Source organism: Nomascus leucogenys, chromosome 17 (genome assembly GCF_006542625.1).
Source record: "Nomascus leucogenys isolate Asia chromosome 17, Asia_NLE_v1, whole genome shotgun sequence".
Classification (NCBI taxonomy): Eukaryota; Metazoa; Chordata; class Mammalia; order Primates; family Hylobatidae; genus Nomascus; species Nomascus leucogenys.
This window is the reverse complement of record NC_044397.1, coordinates 48,680,706-48,707,383: the sequence shown is the minus strand read 5'-3', so window position 1 is coordinate 48,707,383 and position 26,678 is coordinate 48,680,706. Positions and strand designations below refer to the sequence as shown.

The 26,678-nt window shown below is 41.3% G+C and overlaps 1 protein-coding gene across 1 annotated transcript in view; it reads left to right on the top strand.

Moving 5' to 3' along the window:
• The first annotated feature begins 4,316 nt into the window (after positions 1-4,316).
• Positions 4,317-26,678, top strand: part of ZNF727 (zinc finger protein 727) — a 35,391-nt gene continuing 13,029 nt past the window's right edge. The window contains exon 1 of the mRNA XM_030797562.1: positions 4,317-4,497. Within this exon, the coding sequence (XP_030653422.1) occupies positions 4,495-4,497 (3 nt within the window). The 5' untranslated portion in view covers positions 4,317-4,494. The remainder of the gene's footprint in view (positions 4,498-26,678) is intronic.

The following is a 26,678-nucleotide window of genomic DNA, read 5'->3' as shown; positions in this document are numbered from 1 at the left end:
AATAAAAATACCAACAGAGATCAGTAGTACATGGTGATTATAAATAAACAGATAAATGAGAAAAAGGAATTGGCAGTGTGCGTTATATTTATGACAATGGGGCCTCAAGTACCATAGCAGTGAGTCCTCTGCCCCAGTCACAGGGCTGGTCAGTGGTGGAGCTGGGAGCCCAGTGTAGCAATCTGACACCCGGATCCCATGCCTAGCCCAAATGTCACTGAGCTCTAAGGTACTTTGCTCCTACTGGTCCAGGCACTCAGTGTTCCCTAAGATTTATCATGGCATGTTCTCCATGGCCAGGAGGGTGGTGTTGCTGGACTACTGGGATAAGAGATCCAGCTGGCAGGCAGGTTGTAACTACAGTACAGAGGCAGATGTGAGGCTAGTAGAATCCACATCCCTGGCCTCCTTCCCAGTGCCTGCCCAGCTGGAGTGCTGGGTCCCAGGGGTCATCATGCAGCAGGGCCTGACACTGACCAGGGAGCCATGGCCACAGGCTCTTGGCAGCTGGCCCAAAATAAATATTCTGCATGCCCTCTGACAATCTGCTAGACCCTCACCTCTCAGTCTTACTGAGCCACTCCATTAACTGGAGGCAGACCCAAAATTGCTCCACAGGCTGAAGGTGATAATTGTCTACAGCCAGCTGAAGCAGCTGCATCTCCTGGAGGACTTTGATCTCCTGCAGCTAAAGGGAAGGACAAGTGAAGATGTGGATAGGAGGTTCCAGGAGACAGGGATTATGAGATTTCAGGGGACAGGCCTTGAATGGACACCCAAAAGTGAGTACTCATCCCCATCACCACCCAACGGCACAGGGTGTTGTCTCCATCCTGGGCACATTTTCCAGTTATCTGGTGATGGGAGACCCTGCCAGAAAGGATTATATGGATGGGAGTGAGCCTGGGATGGGCAGGGCTGGAACCAGGATCCTGAGGCTTGGGAAAAGAGAATCCAGGATTACATCCTTAGATCTCAGCATTGGCAAACCTCCTCTCATGAGAGCCTCATGGCTGCCTCTGTGAACTGAGGCGTCAGGCCTATGAATCTATGAATCTTCCCTATGAATGCTGAAGACTCCACATCAGCCGCCAGTCCCTGTTCCCTAAGTAGTGAAGCTGCAGAGCTGCCTGCTTGCAAAGCCCAGTGAGGTTTGGCCTGAGCTGGACTCAGATTCTCCCTCAGGTGGTGCCAATGGAAGGAGAGTAAACTTCCTACTAACAGGGTATGAGTGAAAAATGTTGAAGGGAACTTGTGGGGAAGAGAGGTAACAGGGACTGGTTTCTGGGGCTTTTAAGGGCCTCTTCCTGTTCTCTAATGCCATGCAGCCCCAACCTATTTTCAGAGTTGGATACAAACAGCCCCTCCTCCAGGAACTGGTTTTTTATTTCAGTCCCCTACTCACACCCTCCATTGTGATGGGTCTCTTTCTCTGTGTATCAAACCTTTTCAATAAATCTAAGATGCAGAGGATGGAATCTAAATCTGAGATTGCAGAGGCTCCATCCTCTGCATCTTAGATTTATTGAAAAGGTTAAGCTGGGTGCAGTGGCTTATGCCTGTAATCCCAGCGCTTTGGGAGGCCAAGGCGGGTGGATCACTTGAGGTCAGGAGTTCAAGACCAGCCTGGCTAACATGGTGAAAACCCATCTCTATCAAAAATATAAAAAATTAGCCGGATGTGGTGGTATGCACCTGTAATCCCAGCTACTCATGAGGCTGAGGCAGGAGAATCGCTTGAACTCGTGAGGTGAAGGTTGCAGTGGGCAGAGATCATGCCACTGTACTCCAGTCTGGGCAACACAGCAAGGCTCTATATCAAAATAAATAAATAAGTTAGATACACAGAGTATTCTCCCAGGGGCATCTCTGACTTTCACCTCTCCACTGTCCCCCAGTGTTGCCCCAGCTGCTCACCTTCCTTTTTTTTTTTTTTTTTGGTGTTATTCACATTTCCCTGGAAGTCAGACAGCCAGTGTTCATCAGAAAGGCCCCTTAGACCCTTAGACTAGGTCCCCTCCCGACTCCCTTCATACTGCATTACTGCCAGGGCCACCAGGGTCAGGGGATGTGCACAAAGCAGGAGTTGGGTCTGCATCAGGTTCTGGGGTTCAAAGAATGGAACAATGGGAGCTGAGGCTCAGGGACCTCCCGCCCCAACTCTCTCTGATGACAGAAAAACTGGAGGCTCCCATTAAAAAAGTGCTTAGCTTCATATGAGCTGCCTGCCCTTGGAGAGGTCTAAGTTTACTCTCCTTCCATTGGAACTACCTGAGGGAGAGCCTGAGTCCAGCTCAGGCAAAACCTCACTGGGCTTTGCCAGCAGGCAGCTCTGCAGCTTCACCACTCTGGGAACAGGGACTGATGGCTGATGTGGAATCTGCAACATTCATAGGGAAGAGGGGCCTGATGCCTCACTCACAGAGGCAGCCATGAGGCTCTCATGAGAGGAGGTTTGCCAAGTGCTGAGATCTAAGGATGTAATCCTGGATTCTCTTTTCCCAAGCCTTAGGATCCTGGTTCTAGCCCTGCCCATCCCAGGCTCACTCCCATCCATATAATCCTTTCTGGCAGGGTCTCCCATCACCAGATAACTGGAAAATGTGCCCAGGATGGAGGCAACACCCTGTGCCATCGGGTGGTGATGGGGATGAGTACTCACTTTTGGGTGTCCATTCAAGGCCTGTCCCCTGAAGTCTCATAATCCCCTGTCTCCTGGACGCTCCTGTCCACATCTTCCACTTGAAAAGGCCAGACACTCAGCTGCCTCTCCCCAACGCTCTCCCCTCCTCCTAGCTGGCCTCCAAAAACATGAAGCACCCCCATGTTCCCATGTTAACTCTGTGGTGAGATTTTTAACAAGTCACAATGTTATGTGGTCCCTGCCCCCACCATTTCCCAAATCCAGCTCTTCCAGGCCTTTACTCAGATTTGTCTTATAGAGGCATTTCAGGGACTGTTGCCACAGGAGGGAAGGGCTAGGGGAGAAAGGCCCCTTGCTCTTTCTATGTGGAGGCCTCCGGCTGGGAGGGAGGACCTCTTCCCTCTGACTCCCTGGAGCTCTTCCCCATCACAGGGACACTGCCTTTTTGCTGCTTTAGCCTCATCTGGCCTCTCTGTGGTTTCGTCTCCAGGGTGGCCAACATGGATGTCTTCACTTGCCAGAGTCAAAGAAAAGGTCAGTGATACTATGCTCCCTTCACCCAGTTATGCCCAGTTACACTGACCTGGTATCCTGGATAACTGGTGTGAGTAAGCTGGTCCAATGCTCCTGTCATCTCCAGTAAGCTCTGATTCTAGATTCACTCCCTGCTCCAACACTCACTGTGTGTGGAACCTTGGGCATGCAGCCAGGCCTCCCTGAGACTGTTTGAGAAACACAGTTTCAAGTTGAGAACTTGAAAGTGTGATGGGAACCACCTACCTCACTGGGCCTTGTGAGGACTCAGTTATATTTAGCTGTCACCATTGTTCTCATCATCTCAGGAAGAGCCAGGGACAAGCACTCTCAAAGTTCTTTTCTCCTTTGAAGCTCATCATTAGCCCCTCTCAGGCTCATCAACCCTACATTTTTTGGATAAGAAAACAGAGGCCCGAAGAGGGCAGTGACTTGCCCGGGGCCCTAGAGAAGAGGCCGGCTCCTTCCCACACCTGGAGGCCCTGACCTAGCTGACTTTACCCCACAGCCCAGCACTATTCCTGACTAGGGTCCCTTCTTGGTTCTCTATGCTTGTTTAGGTCCTCAGGCAGGCTCAGCTTTGGTGGGAAAGAAACAGGGTGTTTTGGGAGGTCTGGGTGAGTGGCATCTCTAACCAATCTGCTAGGCCCTCAGCACTCAGTCTCACTGAGACACTCCATTAATTGGAAGCAGACCCAAAATTGCTTCACAGACTGAAGGTGATAATTGTCTGCAGCCAGCTAGTGCAGCTGCATCTCCTGGAGGACTCTGATGTCCTGCAGCTAAAGGGAAAGACAGGATGCTGAGACAGGGCCTGCAGCATACACATAACTATAATTCAGAAATTGATATACACACACATAAATATAATCAGAAAGTGATATAATCTTATATGCAACGTTAAATACAAATGTCCCTCAGGCAGGGCCAGGCCCCCAACACAAGGAGAAATCTCTGCCTGAATATGCTGCAGGCAAAACCTGTCACTCTTTCCTCGTTCAGCCCAGTGTCTCATTACATCTCCTGTCGATCAGGGTCTGAATGTGTGGCTGGGGCGGAGAACCCCAGCCAATCAGTGGTGCCAGCGTGAAAACTGCCCAATTAGGTGCGCAGCTAGAGAGGAAGAGGCGGGCTTTTCAATATGGCAAGGCCTTTGTCTCCTAACTCCTAGGCTCTGAGTCCAGTACCCGTCTGTACTCTTCCATCTCTTCCGCTCCAGTAGCTCTCGGTGACTCTACCATAGCCCCTGTTATCCTGTGACCTGCAGGTACTGGGAGATCCACAGGGAGGAAGGCGGAACATCCGGAGGCTGGGAAATGGTGAGTGCGCGGAGTGGGTGTCCCGAGAAGGAGGAAGAGGCTGTTTGAATCCTGCCGGAACTGGCTGCGGTGGGATCTTGGCCTCGCGGTCGGCTCTGGAGTCTGCAGCTCCGAGTCCCCGCGGGCACAGTTGAGTCCTCACTTCCCTCCGTCGCAGATTAGGAGCTGAGCCAGCAACCAAAACCCGAGCGTCTTGTTTTGTCCATAAACCCGAATTTCTCTCCAGCCCAGAGCCTTTTTGGGCAGCTCTGTGTCGCAATTCCGAGTCTCCTCCAGATTGTGCGGGGACGATGGGAAGGTCGTAAGACGAGAATCCTCATTCAGGGTCTGGAGTTCCTCCGTGGAAGAAGCAGTGGGCCTTGGGGCCCCCAGTCCCTCCTTTCTCCTTTTAAAAATTGTGGCTTATTTTATTTATTTTGGAGACAGTGTCTCACTCTGTACCCAGGCTAAAGTGCAGTGGCAAGATTTCGGCTCACTGCAGCCTCTATCTCCTGGGCTCAGATGATTCTCCCACCCCAGCCCCCCAAGTTGCTAGGACTAGAGAGACATGCGCCGTCACCTCGCCTGGTTTTGTGGTTTTGTTTTTTGTTTGTTTGTTTTGTAGAGACGGGTTTTTGCCATGTTGCTCATGCTGGTCTCGAACTCCTGAGCTCAGGTGATCCGCCCCCCTCGGGCCTCCTAAAGCGCCGGGATTACATGCATGAGCCACTGTCGTAGCCTAAATTGAGGCATCTTTAGGATATAGTTTCGAAGTGTTTTCCAGCCCAACTCTCCTATTTAAATGTAATACCCCATGTTGGAGGTGGGGCCTGGAGGAAGGTGACTGGATTATGGGCGCGAATTTCTCATGAATAGTTTAGCACCATTCCTCTTGGTATTGACCTCTCGGTAGTGAGTGAGTTCCCTGAAGTTCTTATTTAAAAGTGTATAGCAACCCCCTTGCCTTCTTTTCAAGTTCCTGCTTCACCTTCCACCAGGATTTTAAGCTTCCTGGGTGGGGCCCCCCCAGAAACAGATGCTGGTGTTACGCTTTCTGTACAGCCTGTGGAACCATGAGCCAGTTAATCCTCTTCCTTATAAATTACCCAGTCTGAGGCATTTATAGTAATGCCAGAACCGATTAATACAGTTTATTTGCACAAACAGCAATTTATGAATCAGAGAACACCCAACTGTGGTTTGTTTGGGGGCTCAAAGGAGAGACTTGGAAAAGGCTTTTGTAAGAGGTATGAGGAAGTAAACCAGATTCAATATTTGATTGGTTACAGTTATGTATTGCATTTGCACCCATCCGGTGGAAATGTCCTGGTTATGTAATAAGAGCTTTATTGGCAGCTTGTGGTTGGTTAAGCCTAAGTTTTGTGTGGTTTTTTTTTTTTTCTCAAGTTAGTAATTTGCAAGAAATTCCTTCGATGTAGTTAGGTTTCCATAGGCAGAATCCCAGAGCATCATGGCCATTTCAGCCTAATTGCCAGCTATTTAGTTATTTTAATGCTCTACAGGGTTGTTGGTTTTGTCTGCAATTTTCAAATGTTTGGCAAGCAGGGTCTCAAATCCAAAACTTCTCCCAGCCTAACTATTATAGGGACTGTAGAAAATTCTACATTTCCAATTTCTTTCCCACATTCCCTGGTGCCAACTATCCCTGTCCAAATCACATTATCAACTATTAGTCCTTTATTTAATTTCAAAACAGACGTGGCATTTTAATTGTTTATTTTTGTTTAAGAGAGCAGTAGGTGGCTCTTTTTAATATATTCGCCTGTTCGTGAACATTTCACATGACAGGAAAGCAAAGAGTAATCACCTGACACTCTGCGCATCTCCTCTCATCTTCTCTAGACATGCGCCCCTTCCCAGAATGTCTTTGGATCCTTTGCAGGGTGATGTGTCCTCAGCCACTCATGTATTTTCCTGATTCCAGGTATTACAACTTTCTGGGGATGATCCAAGATACCCACAAGGACCATGTCTCTTGGAGTGTCTAGCAAACATTAGCCCCTGGGTCATCTCCTTTCAGAGAAGAGCCTGAGGTATTGGGTGGAGCCTCTCAGGGGAGCAGCTGGATGCCCTCGTGCTGAGAGCAGTTTCCTGATACACCCTTCCTCTAAAAAGCTAACTGCTTTAACATTAAGATTTTTTTCCCTCTCAACCCTAGCTTTCATTTCTGCAGACACATTGGTGGTCAACCAATCAGGTGCTGGTATTGAGGGAAAAAGGCACAAATGCATCTTGCCCTCTGGTTTCTCTCAGGCTTGTGAAGGAGAATAACTGTCCCAAAGTACAGGAAAGACCCACCCTAGTGAGGGAGTGTATAAATTTGCAAAGCAAAATACACATCTGCCACACAGGGGGCAAGTGCAGTGTCTTTTGGGAGAGTGATGATCATGTACTTTAGTGAGCAGAATGGGGGTGGGAGAATCTCTCAAGTGATTGACACGTGAGTCTAATACATCTGTGTTCCAGTCAGCACTACTTCACCCCGTGTTTGTTGCCTTGAATATGTATGTTCAGTTATTTCAACTTCAGTTTTTCATTAATTGTATAATGGATTTTATCACTAGAGCTTGAAAGATTAAAAAAAAACCACAAATGTTTTCTAAGAGAAAAGAGGTAGATTTCAGAAAAAAAGAAGTTTATATTCCATTAGTTAAAAATTCTCATTTACCTTTTACTTATTGCACAGTGAATGTTGTAAGATTCTGAGGTCTGTTCTATTTTAGCATGATTTCAAACAGAATCCCAGGGCTTAGCTTTGGGAATGCTACCTGGGAAAAGACAGAGGAAATGTCTCTCTCATGATGGTTGCAGAAAAATAAATACATTTTTACAAGAAGGCGTGGTAGATTAACACGTAAATTACAAACATTCATGAAAACATCAGTTTCTGTCTTGTGCAGAGTGGAGAATTTGTGGCAGTGGGCAACTCATTATTTTTTAGAAAAATTTCTACTTCATAGGAAATATTTATGTATACACAATAAAAAGGTATTTGCCACTATACATACATATCTTTGCTCAGGTAATATGTAACCTAAAGCAATATGATTTTCTAGTATAATCGTAGCCAGTAAATCAGTAGCTTTTTTTTTAAAGCTGCAATAGATGCAACAATTTTATCAGTAATTCTTTCTAAGCTTATAAAAATATTTTAAATTGTATGTTCATGGGAGGTGACACCTCACCAAGGCAAAAGCATTTTTTCCAATAAAATGCATGAAGGTGTTCTTTGAAAGCCAGGCAGATAATTAGCAGATTTTTTTCAAATAGAATCTTCATCTAAAACAGATTGGTGGCCAAGCCTGCAGAAAGTTAGAGAGAATTTGTCCAGTGCTGGGTTTTTGCAGAGCTATGTATGGAGAGGGCGGTGACCAAATATTCTAAAAGATATTGGCCTTCAATTTAGTGGCACAGGTATTGGCCAAGAAAATCTAATATGGTTCCTTCCAACAAATTTGAAATAAATTTTTTTCTTCATAAAAATCTTGTTTAAAAAAGAAAATCAAATTTTATTCTTGTATTATTATATTATTATTAAAGCTAATTTTAAGAAAACCTTATAAACAGACGTATTCAATCTCAATCAGCTTTGACCATACAAGTTAAGATTTCTAGAAACATTTTATAACCCCTTAAAATTTTCTTTATTCTCTTTCTCCAACTTTCTATATCCATTGAGTTTACCTCATTTTCTTTATGTTTTATTCTTTCAATTTTATGTATTTAACCTCTAAACCCAGCAAAATTGCCTCCTCTTTAAGAAAAAACACATCCTCATGTCTCTTTCTAAAATAATTTTTTTCACCAAGAAACACAGCTTATTTTCCTTGTACACTCAGTATGTAAAATTGTTTCTCTCCTTAACAATAGTTTTAGTTATTATATCTTAGCCAGAATTTTAAGTTTTAGTTATTTGAATATATAGTGAAAGCCTGAGAAGTAAGCAATTTTAACTATTAGTCATGTAGTAAACATTTAGAAATACATATTTTATAATTTTTAGAAACAGGATTTTAAATGGAAACATTTTTAATGTGGAATAGGACATACTTACTAACAGATCTAAATATCTTTTGTTTCTGTGAAGAGACCAAAAATATTTAGCTTAAACTTATATTTAAAAATTAATATCTTAGCATTTTATCTTATTTAGAGATAATCTAGATGTTTAATGAATAGCCATTATTTAATGTAGGTTAGCAACAATCTACGAGTATAGTTTCCATAAAGATTTGAGAAACTATTTAAACACATTACAAAACAATTAGTATTGTAAGTTTATAAGCTTTTGTCCCATTTACATCTGTTTTATTTATTTATTCTTAATTATTTTTGTAAAATCTCATGAAACATTAGATTAATACACTCTTCTGAAGTTAAACTTTCTATTATCCATTTTTTTATTACTGTGTTGGACAAGTTATAAAAGCAATAAACTTTCTACATATATATATTTTTCTATATATACATATTTTGCTGAGAAGTCAGAAGACACTTTTTTATTAAATCAATAAACTAGTCATATTTGCCAAAAGATTTACTCAATTCACATATTCTTGAAAAATATTTGGGCTTTTTTTTTAATTCATGAAAACGTATTTATCTTTAATTCAGTACCATGTAGATAATATACAAACACATTTATAGACATATACGTACATGTAGACACAAAATATAACTTACTCATGTTTGTATCTAAAAGCCCTAGAGAGGGAGTTCATTGTAAAAGGGAGTAAAGTTTCAGGCCCCAAAAAAACCTGTTTACCCACAACTTCGGGGGCTTCATGAGGAAAAACAGGTACCCTGCCAAAGAAGGAGAAGCCTGTGGCGCTTTATCTGTGTTCTTCAAGGGCTCCCAGGCTGCTAGAAGTTTCCTTTAGGTGTCCTCCTTAGTGACAAGGTTTTAAGTGGAAGATGAGAAAGATAGAAGTAAATGGAAGAATTAATTCTAGATGAGACAGTTTGAGAAGATTTTGTTTTCCAAACAGCCAGTAAAGTTTTACATTATCCTTGGCAAAAATCATGTCAGCAAGAGAAGAAACAGGCACATAGAGATACCAGTTTAGGGAGAGAGAAATTCAGTTGACTAAAGATTTTATGTGAAAAAACCATAGGCCTCAAATTTATGTATGTATAATATGTGTGTGTGTGTATGTATGTGTGTGGGTGTGTGTGTGTGTGTGTATAGCATGATTGTCAATTTTAAATAAATGGACTTTTGACTGTAGAGCTTTTAAATTTTTTTAATTTAGATTTTACCCAGGTAAATAGAAAACATTACTTTTTCTTTCTAAAATTTACATCAAGAAGAAATTTTGGAGATGGGACATTTTTGTTTATTGGAGATATAGGGTGATCACTATTTAAAGCTGTATTTAAAATATTTAAAACTATTTAATATTTAAACATTTATCTTTGGTATTTTTGAGTAAATAGTTTTCTTTTTTCCAAACCACAGTATACGGTTTTATTTAGTCCCGGAGAGGAAACTAAACAAACAAAACAACAAAAGTTTCTATTACACTCTAAACATAAACTGAAATTTTAAGTTGAAGACATATCTGAACTAGTGACTAAAAACCAACACATTCATGAGGCCAAATCCAAGAAATCCTGTATGGCTTTAAAACTTCAGAGAAAGAACAAAAAAATTGTAGCTCTGGTATAATCAAAACTTCTAAGCACAGCTTACCGCAAATGGGGTACAATCTATATTTTCAGGCCATATTTTCTAGTATCTCAGCTTCTCAGCTTACCGTCTGCCCACAAAGGCCAGACACAAGATTTTAAGAAATGCTTGGTAAAACAGGAGAAAAAAAGCTGTCTATGGGAGTAGACAAGTTTACAAATGTGGACTCCAGAAGGTCAAGAGTAATAATAAAATAATAAAAACAAATACATTATTAATTAATTATTATGTGGGTAATGTTTTTTGCCTAAGCTAGAGATATTCACTGAGATAAAATTTTGGGGTTGGGCTAAAAAACTTCAATTTTTTTTTCCAATTTGATCTCAGCTGGAATGCTGTTTTGCTAATTCTCTGGATGTTAACATTTCAAATAGTAGTAAGATTTATGTCTCCTAGAGACTGAGAAAAGACTGGAAAAAGTTAAAGTATGTATTGTAAGTCCTCCAGCAAAGTCAAACAGATAGTTTGAACATTTAAAAGGTTTTTTTGAGGAGGCAAAAGAACCCTCTTAAAATGTACTTTGAAATCTCTTACTAGAATTTAGCCAGGAAAAACAGAAAGAAGGCCTTTCATTAAATTTAATTCTAAAACCTGCCTTTTCCAATTGTGCATGGAAAGATATTAATTTAGAAATGTCAAAAGACCTTCATTTTTGTCATTGCATTTTGGGGTCATCTGAAGTCATGTTTGTCCATTTACCGAGGCATTTGCAAGGTGAAGCTCCATAGGTATTATACATAAGTTCAGCTTATGTTTCTAAGGGATGTTACCTGGAAGGAAAGGCATGGTTTTGATGATCAGTTTTCCATAATTTAGAAACTTTTCAAAGGTGATCGTGGCCAGAGCAGTGTACCAGGTCTAAGTGTGCTGTGTATGTAAAAGTCTCTGCAGGTGTTTTTCTTTTGGGAAGACCCTGTGAGACTGGTACACATCACTGAAACTCATCCTAACACCTCCAGATAGTGAATAGGTCTCATGAGATCTGATGGTTTTTTAAACAGGAGTTCCCCTGCACAAGTTCTCTCTTTTTTTTTTTTTTTGCCTGCTGCCATCCACATAAGATGTGACTTACTCCTTCTTGCCTTCCACCATGATTGTGAGGCCTCCCCAGCCAGAGTGCTCAGGCAGAAGTTTGATGCAGGGGTGTGGCCCTCCTCATGGAGAACATCTGCTAGAGCAGTCCAGGAGGGAAATGTGGGGTCAGAGCTCCTACACAAAGTCCCTACTGGGGCACTGCCTAGTGAAGCTGCAAGAAGAGGGCTAGTGCCCTCCAGACCCCAGAATGGTAGATCCACTGCAGCTTGCACCATGCACCTGGAAAAACTGCAGACACTGGATGCCAGCCTATGAAAGCAGCCAGGATGGGGGGGCTATACCCTGCAAAGCCACAGGGGCAGAGGTGCCCAAGGCCATGGAAGCTCACCTCTTGCATCAGTGTGACCTGGATGTGAGACATGAAGTCAAAGGTGATCATTTTGGAGCTTTAAGATTTGACTGTCCTGCTGGATTTCAAACTTGCGTGAGACCTGTAGCCCCTTTGTTTTGGCCAATTTCTCCCATTTGAAGTGGCTGTATTTACCCAGTGCGTTTACCCCCATTGTATCTAGGAAGTAACTAACTTGCTTTTTGATTTTACAGGCTCGTAGGCAGAAGGGACTTGCCTTGTCTTGGATGAGACTTTGGACTGTGGACTTTTAAGTTAATGCTGAAATTAGTTGAGACTCTGGGAGACTGTTGAGAAAGCATGATTGATCATGAAATGTGAAGATATGAGATTTAGGAAGGGCACAGGGCAGAATGATAGGGTTTGACTGTGTCCCCACCCAAATCTTATCTGGAATTCCCATATGTAGGAGGGACCTGGTGGGAAGTAATTGAATCATGGGAGCAAGTCTTTCCCATGCTGTTCTCCTGATAGCGAATAAGTCTTATGAGATCTGATAGGGTTTTTTTTTTGTTGTTGTTGTTTTTTCTTTGGAGACAGAATCTCACTCTGTCCCCCAGGCTGGAGTGCAGTGGCACAATCTCGGCTCACTGCAGCCTCCGCCTCCCGGGTTCAAGCGATTCTCCTGCATCAGCCTCCTGAGTAGCCGGGATTACAGGTGTGTGCCACTATGCCCAGGTAAATTTTGTATTTTTAGTAGAGACGGGGTTTCACCATGTTGGTCAGGCTGGTCTCAAACTCCTGACCTTGTGATCTGCCCACCTCAGCCTCCCAAAGTGCTAGGATTACAGGCATGAGCCACTGCACCCGGCTGAGATCTGATAGTTTTAAAAAGAGAAGTTCCCCTCCACACATTTTTTTTGTTTTGCCTGCCGCCATCCATGTAAGATGTCACTCATTCCTCCTTGCATTCCGCCATAATTGTGAGGCCTCCCCAGCCATGTGGAACTGTAAGTCCAATTAAACCTTTTTCTTTTGTAAATTGCCCAGTCTCAGGTATGTCTTTACCCGCAGCATGAAAACATACTAATACACGGGGTGGGCGGGACATGACTGCTTCCTCATTCCTGTGTCTCTGGGCCTAATAATTTAGAGGTCATTCACATTAATCAGATAAAAAAGTTGTATCTAATTTCTTATTGTTTATTAACAATGAGATTATGTGTATCCAGCACAGGGGTGGAAGCAGTAGGGGGAGAAGGCTGTTCTGGAACACCCATCTGGGCATAAATACCCTAACCATGAGCTGCCAGGCTCTGTGGGGGAGGCACAGATGTACAGCAGGAATTAGTATATGCAGAGGCTCTCTCAGTAAGTAGCTGTTTTGGGCTGGCTTCTGCTTGCAACGAAAGCCATGCCCTGGCTGCGAGGGTGGGCTTCCCTCAATGCATACCCGGGTCTGAAAGCACACCTCAGTTTCTGGTTGGTCTATGCAGTGAAAGAAAAACTCATCTTCAGGTTTGTCTTCAAAAGGAGAGAAAGATGAGGTTGCTTAGAACCTCAGGAATTAAATTTGCTGGGGTAGAGACCAATATATGTTTCTCACTACAATCACATTCTCACGTTGACACAGCTCTTTACAATATGCTGTGACCAAGGCTCCCTACAGGCACACAGAGATCTCTCTCTTCTATGGTGGCATGAGACTATTCACCCTTTGCCCTATGAATAAACATAGCTGCTCTGTCTGTTATTTTGCTATGACAAATAAGGTCACAGGGGATAGCCTCAGAAATATTTGTTTAATGTTTGTAAAGCTCTGTTGCATGGTATAGTCATAGAATTGAGTTTCCAGGCTTCAAAATTAATGCTTATGTATTTTGTATATTCTCTTCTAATTTGATTGCATAGGATTGTCTGTTTTTTACAGCATCACTGAATATTGTGGAATTTTTTATAACTGAGAGGTAAAAATAGGTATCTCTCTGTAGTCTTAGTGTACATTTCCATTTTTATGATATTATTTTCAAATTTATTCGCCAGCTGCCTTTATTCATCAACTTTTTGTCTATTGTGTTAAATACCTAAAATTGTGTTAAAATATATCTCTCTAGGATGTTACAAAAATTTTTAGGTGATTTTTGTGTCTTTTAAAGTCTTTTAAGGTTGTTCTTTTATATGTTTTATATATCTCTTTAAAATTTTCTCCTAGATGTATTTATTGTAGCTTTGGTAATGTCATCTTTTCCCCCTCATTATATTTGCTAAATTTTCACTGGTTTTCTATATGAAAATTATTAAAAATAATATTGTGGTAAAATATGCATGACATAGAATATATTATTTTAATCCATTATTAAGTGTACATAGGCCGGGTGTGGTGGCTCAGGCCTGTAATCCCAGCACTTTGGGAGGCTGAGGTTCGCAGATCACGAGGTCAGGAGTTTGAGACCACCCTGGCCAATATGGTGAAACTCCGTATCTACTAAAAAATACAAAGATTAGCTGGACTTGGTGGTGTGCACGTGTAGTCTCAGCTACTCAGGAGGCTAAGGCAGGAGAATCACTTGAACCCAGGAGCCAGAGGTTGCAGTGAGCCAAGATCACGCCACTGCACTCCAGCCTGGCAACGGAGTGAGACTTCATCTCAAAAAAAAAAAAAGTGTACATAAAGTGACAATAAAGTACATTCACACTGTTTTGCAAACACAACCGCCATTGATGTTCATAATTCATTTTGTCTTGCAGAGTTGAAACTTGAAGGGGTGGGTTGCCCCTCCACACCTCTGGGTGTTTCTCGTTAGGTGGAATGAGAGACATGGAAAATAAAAAGACACAGAGACAAAGTATAGAGAAAGAAATAAGGGGGCCCAGGGGATCAGCGTTCAGCATATGGAGGATCCCGCCGGCCTCTGAGTTCCCTTAGTATTTATTGATCATTCTTGGGTGTTTCTCGGAGAGGGGGATGTGGCAGGGTCATAGGATAATAGTGCAGAGAAGATCAGCAGATAAACACATGAACAAAGGTCTCTGCATCATAGACAAGGTAAAGAATTAAGTGCTGCCCTTTAGATATGCATACACATAAACATCTCAATGCCTTAAAGAGCAGTATTGCTGCTCGCACGTCCCACCTCCAGCCCTAAGGCGGTTTTCCCCTATCTCAGTAGATGGAATATACAATCGGGTTTTATACAGAGACATTCCATTGCCCAGGGATGGGCAGGAGACAGATGCCTTCCTCTCAACTGCAAAGAGGCATTCCTTCCTCTTATACTAATCCTCCTCAGCACAGACCCTTTACGGGTGTCGGGCTGGGGGACGGTCAGGTCTTTCCCTTCCCACGAGGCCATATTTCAGACTATCACATGGGGAGAAATGATGGACAATACCTGGCTTTCCTAGGCAGAGGTCCCTGCGGGCTTCCACAGTGTTTGTGTCCCTGGGTACTTGAGATTAGGGAGTGGTGATGATTCTTAATGAGCCTTCAAGCATCTGTTTAACAAAGCACATCTTGCACACCCCTTAATCCATTTAACCCTGAGTTGACACAGCACATGTTTCAGAGAGCACGGGGTTGGGGGTAGGGTTACAGATTAACAGCATCTCAAGGCAGAAGAATTTCTCTTAGTACAGAACAAAATGGAGTCTCCTATGTCTACTTTCTACACAGACACAGTTACAATCTGATCTCTCTTTCTTTTCTCCGCAAAACTCTATATATTTCCCATTGTCCACTGTCTTATAACCACCATTCTACTTTCCTTCTCTCTGAATTCTACCATTCTCGGTCAGTTAAGTAAGTGGAATCATACAGTATTTGTTCTTTTGGAATTGGCTTGTTTCAGTTAGCATAATGTCCTCAAGGTTCAGCATGTGTCAAATTTATTTTCCCCTTTAAGGGTTAATAATATTTCATTGCATGTAAATAACGCATTTTGTTTATTCATTGCTGAAGACGTGGGTTGCTTCCAGCTTTTGGCTATTGTGAATAATGCTGCCATAAACACAAGCATACAAATATTTCTTCAATCCCCTGCTTTTAATTCTTTTGGATATATATTTAGTAATGAAATAGCCAGATCATGTAATTCTATGTTCTAAATAGAAGAATGTTCACTGTATGTTTGTTTTTTTCAAGAAATGTCCACATTGTTTTTATAGTGGCTGCACCATTTTACATTTGCACCAGGAGTTAAAAAGCATTCTAATTTCTCCCTCTTCTTTGCACCACTTGCTCTTTTAGGGATTATGTTGTTTTTGTGTAATAGCCATTGTCATGTGTGTGAAGTGGTATTTCAATATGATAGAGCGTTGATTTTTATATTTATTTTATAAACAGATTTATTTTATATCCTGCCACTATGCTAAATCTTGGTATTTGTTGAATCTCTTGGGTTGCTAGGTATATTGATATCATCTGCAAGTAGAAATTATGTTTTTATTTTTTCCTTTGGGAATCATGTTTGATAAGGCTATGTACGGTATGCCAGGCACTGTTCTAAGAAGTGCTAAGATAGTAACTCGTGACATCAAAATACAGTGTGAGCAGGAGTGAAGATACAGACATTTCTAAAATTACAGCTAAGAATGTGACAAAAGACATCTAATAGAGAAGAAAGTTGGCTTTAAAAACGGCCTGAAACTTATCCCAACAATTAAAAAGTCAACTTTTATAAGTTACACAGACTGTGTCTCACAGCTCTCATTTGTGAAACAGAAATAATAACATACTATTTATTTTATTGTTGAGTATGTTAAGAGGCAGTAATATCCTGACTTGAAAATTAAAATATTTATTAGTGTAGTTAACTGAGTAACAGTAATAAGAATATGTCAATTATTGGAATAGATTAGATAATAGTTTATTTAGTGGGAGCATCGACATTTTCATCCTACAAAAAATGTACATCTTTCTGTTTACTCTTTACAAAACTACTTAGTCACTCTCTATTAATTACTAAAACCTCCTAATTCTTAGTAAGGCCTTTCTAGGGCCACCTAAACTTAGTCCTCAACCACACTGTTTATCAGGATTCCCTTCTTTAGCTCCTTTTTTTCCTTATCTTGCCTGGTGCAAACCACAGTTTTTCTGTCGTATGTGTTTGTATAAAGACATCTGCCTTTATGTAAATTCTAACCAATTACAGCTGTGACATTTTCTTAAAACATGTAAATTCTGTGAGTTCTTTTTTATTTGAAATCTCCTATATCTTTACCATATTATGGGCACTCATTTGAAGTAATAAGCATTTAAAAAAATACTAGGTAAGAAATGTTAAAACAGCCTCCAAAGAATTATTTATAACAAACATTAAACTACAGTTTGTTGAGCATGAAACACTTACGATTACATTTCAATAGGTTCGGTGCTCTGAAAGTATGTTTTTACAATGTATTTTTTAATTAACCTTAAGCAGTATACTGTTTTAAAAAGTAAAACAAAAAAACTTCACAATGGCAAAGACATGGAGTTAACCCAAATGCCTTTCAACAGTGGACTGGATAAAGAAAATGTGGTACATATGTACCATGGAATACCATGCAGCCATAAGAAGGAAAAGGATCATGTCCTTGACAAGGACATGGATGGAGCTGGAAGCTGCTATTCTCAGCAAACTAACACAGGAACAGAAAACAAAACACTGCATGCTCTCATACTAATAAGTGGAAGCTGAATGATGAGTTACATGAACACATTGGGGGAACAACACACCTTGGGGCCTGTCGGGGTGAGGAGAGCATCAGGAAGAACAGCTAATGGGTGCTGGGCTTAATACCTGGGCGATGGGTTAATCTGTGCAGCAAACTACCATGACATACATTTACCTATGTAACAAACCTGCCCATCCTGCATATGTGACCCAGGACTTCAAATAAAAGTTGATTTTTTTAAAAAAGTAAAAAAATACCTAAAAGCGGGGGTATTTGTGGTACAAAAATTCATAGTAAACACATACCCACAAACTATTTGAAAACATCATAATCTGATCTCTTAATGCAGTTATATTCTCCTTTATTACTTAATAAAGTATAGATTCATGGCATAATCATCAAAGGCTTTCATCTATTCCTACCACATATCCATTGTTGCTGATTTTGTTCATTTTCTTTTTTTGTTTTTGATTTGTTAATTTTCCAACAAAGCTGGCATAAAAACATATTCATGCTTATGCTATAATAACTTCTGACAATATGTCCTGGGTTACTCAAAAGAAAATGGAGTTGTTGGCTGGGCGTGGTGGCTCACGCTTGTAATCACAGCACTTTGGGAGGCCGAGGCGGGCGGATCACGAGGTCAGGAGATCGAGACCACGGTGAAACCCCGTCTCTACTAAAAATACAAAAAAAAAAATTAGTCGGGCGTGGTGGCGGGCGCCTGTAGTCCCAGCTACTCAGAGAGGCTGAGGTAGGAGAATGGCGTGAACCCGGGAGGTGGAGCTTGCAGTGAGCTGAGATCGCGCCACTGCACTCCAGCCTGGGCGACAGAGCAAGACTCCGTCTCAAAAAAAAAACGAAAAAACAAAGAAAATGGAGTTGTTTTGCTCATGTTTTTGACACTTGGGTCAATCATCAACAAATAACAGAAGTCAAGGACATGTGCGTGCCTGTGAGTTACTCAGCAAGTGTCAGGCAGGCCCTGGGCTGAAGGGAGACTCCAAGTGTCTCAGAAAAGGGAGGTTCTGTTCTACTGCACACAGACTGTCACTGTAAATTATTCTGTGATTCCATGTTTCTCCCAAGGTCAACAGGAACTGAGGACACATAGGAAATGAGTTATGAGGTCAGACTCCTTCTCCCATTTAGCTACCAGTATGTGATTCTGCCCACCTGGACACATGCACACTACATAATAATGTGCTCACATCCCTCTTAGGACTAATCTGCATGCTCACAAATTGCATCTACATTTTCTTTGCTCCTAGAGTTTTCAGCCAAATACAAGTGCCTAGAGGACTTTAGACTTATCCCTGTCCCCAGACCCTAAATCTGTGTCAACAACTTGGTCCATCCACTCAACTGGGCTTCTGAGTCACCTGATGATAGTCTCTTCTACCTGCATAGACACAGAAATAAGCCAGAGCCTAACCTTTTCTGAGCCACTATCTGTAGCACAAATTAGTCTTTCTACTAACTCTGGACTTTCCCCTGCCCATAGGTCCTGTAAAACTAAATAATTCAAAATTTAAGCTGTTTGATATTCTAAATTATTCCAGGCCTTAAAGGAATGTAAATACAAGACCTGGGGGCCGGGCGCGGTGGCTCACGCTTGTAATCCCAGCACTTTGGGAGGCCGAGGCGGGCGGATCACGAGGTCAGGAGATCGAGACCACAGTGAAACCCCGTCTCTACTAAAAATACAAAAAAATTAGCTGGGCGTGGTGGCGGGCGCCTGTAGTCCCAGCTACTAGGAGAGGCTGAGGCAGGAGAATGGCGTGAACCCGGGAGGCGGAGCTTGCAGTGAGCCGAGATTGCGCCACTGCACTCCAGCCTGGGCGACAGAGCGAGACTCCGTCTCAAAAAAAAAAAAAAAATAAAAAAGATCTGGGTAATAGGACAGGCAGCAGTAACAAGGCAGCTGTAACCTTTGTTTTTCTGTTTATGGATTATACCTACGTCTACATCTGTATTCTTTTGTCAGGTGTTGTAAACGGCTGAAGTGCCCCATGGAAGACCTCTTTAGCTCACTGCAACCTCCGCCTCCCGGGTTCAAGCGATTCTCCTGCCTCAGCCTCCTGAGTAGCTGGGATTACATGCGCATGCCACCACGCCCTGCTAATTTTTGTATTTTTAATAGAGACGGGGTTTTACCATGTTGGTCAGGCTGGTCTCAAACTCCCGACCTCGTGATCTGCCTGCCTCAGCCTCCCAAAGTGCTGGGATTACAGGCATGAGCCGCTGCACCTGGCTGGCTATTGCATTGTCTTAAGATGAAATGTTAAATACACTCTTAGGTTGAAAAGGAAAGAAAAAACCAGTTGTAAAAAAAAGGTAGAAAAAATACAGTGTAACTGATTAATTTTTTTGTAAATCTTAAACCAGCCTTGTATAGAAACTTGTAGTCTTGTTAAATTTCTTTGTTTTTTGCCTGTAGAAATAAGAACTCAAATTTCACCTATGAAGCACTCGTCTCATTTCACTAGAGCCTTTGTCTCCTGGATGACTGTTTCTAGCTTTTCACTTGAATAAACTCTAAAACAGGATGTTGAGGCTTTATTGATTATTCAAATTATTTCAGATTAACAATTCTTCATAGTATCTTTCTTCTGCCTTTACTTCCTGACTAAGCCCTCTTTCATGAGAACAAATTGTACCCAATGCCACTCCTCAGGTGCCTGATTCAAATGCCTACTGGAAATCAGATGTCCATGAGTTCAAGGTCATGGCCTTAGACTTGGCTGTTATAAGGGCAAATACAAATTAGAAATACCAGGCTTAATTATCCAACTTGAGGATAAAAGAAGACATTTTGCTCTCCTCTTTAAAAATAATTTTAGAAAATTTTTATATGTAAATTTGTTTTGTGTCTCTATTAAATATATGTAAATCATTTAAATAGGTAAATAGGACTTTGTCAGTCTTTTTAAATTAGAAATGTCTTTCTCTAGGACCTGAAACCATTGCTTTGAAATGTAAATGGTTTACATTTGTGTTGGACATTAGGTAACTTCATAAAATATTATGAAGCCAACGGAAAGCTTATTTTGCTTTTGAATATAGCTAATTTAAATTTTCATAGAATATACCCAATATATGGATAGCCTTCTCAATTAATAGTTTTACTTAGGATAAACTATATATGACAGATTATGCTGTTAAGTCTTCTACTTAAAGACTAAATATGGTGATTTTTATTTCTGCTTTTGTAATCTCAGCAGATTGCCTATGATGCATAACACATTCTGGTTTAATTATGTAATAAAACAATTTTCTTCTACCATTTTAGAGTGTCTCTGAGGTTGGAGATAATTTTGTTTTTAATTATGCTTTCCAAACACTGTACAGAATTACCAGACAGGATATAAACACAGGAGGTATGCACAAGGCTTTAGTTCAGAGAGGCTTTTCTCTCTTTGGCTTGCCCCAAAATCTGCAGGCAGAATATTTCTCTGCCTATTTGTGATACACAGTCCCTTCCAGAGCAGTTCAGCGAGATTTGTAGAAAAATAGCTTCATAGCAGAGCAATCAGCCATTCCAGCCCCATCTTTCAATGCACTTGGCATCTTCAGACCTGAAAGTAATTCCAACACCATGGGAACCTGAATCCCAGATCTTTAGCCAATGGGCTAACGTTTTGTAAATTTTATCTTTTCAAAAAACTAACTTTTCATTATGTTTATCTTTTGATATTTTGTTTTGTATTCATTTCTGCTATAATTTTTATTTTTTTCTTCTAATTTTGGGTTTGGTTTGCTCTTTTCTAGTTCTATATGATACATCAATAGTTTATTTGGAGTTTTTTTAAACTTTTTTTGATGTAGGCACTTATTGCTATAAACCTTCTTAGTACTTCTTTCACTGTATTCATAGTTATGTTTTTCATTTCTTTCAAGAACATTTTAAATTTTTTTCTTAATTTCTGTATTGGCCCACCAGTCATTCAGGAACATATTTTAATTTCTGTGTTTGTATAGTTTCCAAAGTTTTTTCTGTTAGTGATTTCTAGTTTTATTCTATTATTGTCAGAGAAAATACCTGATATAATTTTATTTGGGGGGAGCTTATTTTAAGAGTTATTTTGTGACCTAACATATAGTCTATCCTTGAGAATAACCCAGGGGCTGAGGTGTAGAATCTGTATTCTGTGGCTTTTTGATGAAATTCTTTGTAAATATCTATTAGGTCTATTTGGGCCATAGTGCAGATTAAGTCCAATGTTTATTTGTTGATTTTACTATCTGGATGATGTGTCTACTGCTGAAAGTGGGTTGCTGAAGTCTCTAGCTATTATTGTATTGGGGTTGATCTCTCTCTCTTTAACTCTAATATTTACTTCATGTATCTGAGTTCTCCAGTGTTAGGTGCATATAAACTTGCAATTGTTACATTCTCTTGCTGAATTGACCACATTTTTATAATATAATAACTTTTGTTTTCTCTTTTTATAGTATTTTTCTTGAAATCAGTTTTGTTTAATATAAGTATAGCTATCCCTGCTCTTTTTTGGGTTTCCATTTGCATGGAGTATCTTTTTCTATCCCTTTATTTTCAGTCTTTCTGTGTCTTTATAGGTGAAGTATGTATCTTGTAGGAAACAGATTGTTGGGTCTCGTTTTTATTCTTACCCACTTGGCCTATCTATATCTTTTGATTGAGGAGTTAAATTAATTTACATTTAGTGTTATTATTAATAAATAAAGACAGATCTGCCATTCTGTTATCTGATTTCTTGTTATGTAGTATTTTCCCTCTTTATCTCCATTTCTGTCCCCCATTCATCCTTTCTTTCTTTTAGTAAAGATGATTTTATCTAGTGGTATGTTTTATTTTTTATTTTTTGATTTTATGTATGTGTGTCTTATAAGTTTTTTTATTTGAGGTTACCATGAGGCTTGCAAATAACATCTTATAACCGATTATTTTAAACTGATGGCAACTTAACACTTATAAAAATGAACAAACAAGCAAAGAGAAAACTAATAAAAAATACAGCTTAACTTTATCTCCCAAATTTTTAACATTTTGTCGTTTCTATTTATATCTTATTATACTGTCTATGTCTTAAACTTGTGTAGTTAGTATTTTGAATAACTAAGCCTCAAAAGTAGAAATATAAGACTTATGGCCTTAAGGAGGTAGAGAAAGTTATTATTTTTAATAATTATAAATATGGACTAATTTTTTTTTTTTTTGAGACGGAGTCTCGCTCTGTCGCCCAGGCTGGAGTGCAGTGGCGCAATCTCGGCTCATTGCAAGCTCCGCCTCCCGGGTTCACGCCATTCTCCTGCCTCAGCCTCTCCTAGTAGCTGGGACTACAGGCGCCCGCCACCACGCCCAGCTAATTTTTTTGTATTTTTAGTAGAGACGGGGTTTCACCGTGGTCTTGATCTCCTGACCTCGTGATCCGCCCGCCTCGGCCTCCCAAAGTGCTGGGATTACAACCGTGAGCCACCGCGCCCGGCCTTGGACTAATCTTTTAGTCTTCTCAAAATATGAATAGTCTACACACCATATTTACAGTGCTAGAAAATTTTGTGTTTTCTGTGTCCTTCATATTACCAGTGAGTTTTGTACCAGATGTTTTCTTATTGCTCATTAATGTTCTATTCTTTTAGATTGAAGAACTGCCTTTGGCATTTTTGTAGGACAGGTCTGGGGGTGTTAATAAAATCTCCCAGCTTGTTAGTTTTTTTAATGATTGAAGGATATTTTTGCTGGATGTATTATTCTAGGATAAAAGTTTTTTCCTTCAGTACATTAAGTATGTCATGTCACCATCTCCTTGACTGTAAGATTTCCACCGAAGAGTCCACAGTCAAACATATTGGTCCTTGTTTGAATGTTGTTTCTTTTCTCTTGCTGCTTTTAGAATCCTTTATCTTTGACCTTTGAGAGTGTTATTATTAAAGACCTTCAGGTGGTCATATTTAAGTGAATTGTGCTTGGTATTCTATAACCTTCTTGTACTTGAATATATATATATATCTGTATATTTGAAGTTCTCATTATCCCTTTGAATAAACTTTCTACCCAGAACTTTTTCTCTACCTCCTCTTTAAGGCCATAACTCTTAGAATTGCCCTCTTGAGGCTTTTTTTTGTGTGTGTCTCATCTGACTGTATCTTTTCAAATAACCTGTGTTCAAACTCACTGATTCTTTCTTCTGCTTGATCAGTTCTGCTGTTGAGAGACTCTGATGCACTCTTCTATGTCATTTGAATTTTCAGCACCAGAATTTTTGCCTGATTCTTCAAAATGATTTTAATCAATTTGTTAAGTTTATTGGATCAGATTCTGAATTTCTTTTTTTGTTGTTGTTATTTTGAATTTTGCTGAGCTTTTTCAAAACAGCTGTTTTGAATTTCCTGTCTGAAAGTTTACATATCTCTGTCCCAGGATTTGCACACTAGTGCCTTATTTAGTTTTAATGAGGTTGTGTTTTCCTGAATAGTCTTAATTTTTGTGGATGTTCATTGATGTCTGGGCATTAATGAGTTAGGTATTTATTTTAGTTTTTGCATTCTGGGCTTTTTAATACCTGTCCTTCTTAGAAAGGCTTTCCACGTATTCAAAGGGAATTGAGTGTTGTAATCTAAGTCTTTGATCATTACAGTCATATCTGCATTAGGGGGCACCCCAACCTAAATAACACTGTGATGCTTGCAGACTTGTAGAGGTACCACTTTGGTGGTCATAGGTAAGATCCAAGAGAGTCTCTGGGTTACCAGGCAGACTCTTTGTCTATTTTTTTACATTCTGCCAAATGAATGGAATTTCTCTCTCTCTCCATGCTGTGCTGCCTGGAGCTGAGGTTGGTGTAACACAAGCACCCCTGTGGCCACCATCACTAGGACTACGCTAAGTCATACCCAAAGCCAGCACAGGACTGGCTCTCACATAAGGCCCACAGTGACCACTACCTAGCTACTGCTGATGTTCACTCAAGATCCAAGTTCTCTTCAGTCAGTAGGTGGTGGATCCAGCCAGGCTCATGTCCTTTCCTTCAGGGCAGTGAGCTCTTACCCACCCTGGGCTGGGGGTAGCAAAATGCAATTTGGTAGGAAGAACATGGAGTCAGAAACCTTAGGAATCTACTTGGTACCCTATTCTGCTGTGGCTTAGCTGGCACTGAAGCCATGAGACAACATCCTTCCTACTCTTTTCTCTCCTTTCTCAAGCATAAGAAGCCACTCCCCATGGTCATCCCCACTCAGAGCCCACAGTAAGTACTTCCAGGCTACTGCTGATATCCAGTGACGACCCAAGGGATCTTGCGTCAGCTTGTGGTGAACTCTGCCAGGCCTGCTTCTTTTGCTTCAGGGCAGTGGGTTCTTCTCTGGCTCAGGGTAGTTCCAGAAATGTCATCCAGGAGCCAAGGCCTGAAATCAGTGACCTCAGGAGCTATCTTGTTACTGCTACCTCACTATCGCTGAGCTGGTAATCAAGCTTCAAGACAAAGTCTCTTTTACTCTTCCCTCTCTTTTCCTCAAGCAGGAGTCTCTCCACATGGCTGCCACAGCCTGGATTGCACTGCACTAGGTCTCAACCCCCAAGGGCTGCAAGAAGTACTACTTGGTTACTGCTGATGTTTATTCAAGGCCAAAGGTGATGAATCCTGCCAGAACTGGTACCTTCCCTTCAAGGCAGTGTGTTCTCTTCTGGCCCAGGGTATGTCTAGAACTGTCACCCAGGAACTAAGTCCTAGAAAGGGGGCCTCAGGGCTTTTTCTGGTGCTGTATTCTACTGTGGCTGAGATGATGTCCAAGTTGTGGGACGAAGTCTTCTTTACTCTTCTCTCCCCTTTCCTCAAGTAGAAAGAAAGATTTTCTCCTGGAGCTGTGAACTGCACTGCCTGTGCCTGGGGTAAGGATGATGCAGGCACTTTCTTGGCCATTCCAGTTGGCATCTCAAAGCACAAGGATTTGCCCAGAAATTGCAGTCCCAGTGGTTCACACTGCCTTTCAAGTTTATTTAGAACCCCAGAGTGCTTTAGCCTATGTGATGCGGCTACCTGAAACTAAAGTTTTGATTACTGAAATGGACACTTCCTCTCTGACTATGGCTAGTCTGAGTGCTCCCTCTGTAGGCTCTGGCTGAATTCTGCTCCATGTTGCTTTCTGCCATGACAGGCAGCACTGAGTTTTACTGCTAAGTCTCACGATTACTGCACTCTCCCTTATGTAAGCCCACAGATTTTCTGTCTCTGCCAAGGTGCACTTCCAGGGAATAGAGAAGGGCTGCTATTGGCAATTAACAGCTTTGTTACCCTCTTCAGTGCCTCTTTGATTTGATGCTAAAACTAGGTCCTGTGATCACTCCCCAGAGTTTTGGTTCTTATGAAGATGCTTCTTATTTGGATAGTCATTCTACTTGGTGTTTTATCCGGGGGATGGTTGCTGGAGGGTGCTATTTAGTCATCTTGCTCCACTTCCCCCCTGCGGCCATGTTGTTTGAATTAAGTGCCACATGTGAGGCTAAGGTGAGCCCAGGGTCAACCACGAGTGCTTTCAGATACTTTCACGAGAGGTGAGTTTAGTTTTAGTCCGATATAAAGATCATAGAGACTGCTTTGCTTGGGTTTGGTAGGGGCAGGTCACTGCGGCCCATATTCTCATTGCTGCAGTAGAAATTTCTGGCATCTGTGGCAGAGAAGGGCAACTGAGTGTTGGAAAGGGGAAACTCACATTTTGGTTTTTATGTAGGAGTTTACTGGTTCTGAACCTCTCCTGTGATAAAGGACAAAGGCAGACTTTATCTGCAATTCTAGGACCTTCTGCCTGTGGTGAGGTGATTTTAAGGGAAGGAGTTTCACTGATGCTTCAAAGGCATATTCTTAAGAAACAGGTTTAATTTGTGCAGATAATCACACCTGGAAGGGATCACAAAGAAGGAGAAGAAAAATAAAGAAATGGCTTATTCTGAGGTCAATGTGTCTGAAGTCAGAGACTGTGTCCACTTTTTCTTCTGAAATATGTGTGTAGAACTTGCAAATGTTAACTTCTTTACTTGTGATGTTCTTTTTTTTTTTCTTTTTTGAGATGGAGTCTTGCTCTGTCGCCCAGGCTGGAGTACAGTGGCGCAGTCTCGGCTCACTGCAAGCTCTGCCTCCCGGGTTCACGCCATTCTCCTGCCTCAGCCTCTCCGAGTAGCTGGGACTACAGGCGCCCGCCACCATGCCCGGCTAATTTTTTGTATTTTTAGTAGAGACAGGGTTTCACCGTGGTCTCGATCTCCTGACCTCGTGATCCGCCCCCCTCGGCCTCCCAAAGTGCTGGGATTACAAGCGCGAGCCACTGCGCCCGGCCTACTTGTGATGTTCTTGCCTAATCAGTTTAACTCCTTTTTCACTTTTTATTCTCATAATAGTCAAGGGGCTCTGAGAAATACTTCTTTCCTGTATACCAGAGCCTTCTCTTTATTTTCTACATCATAGCTTTTAATAAGCC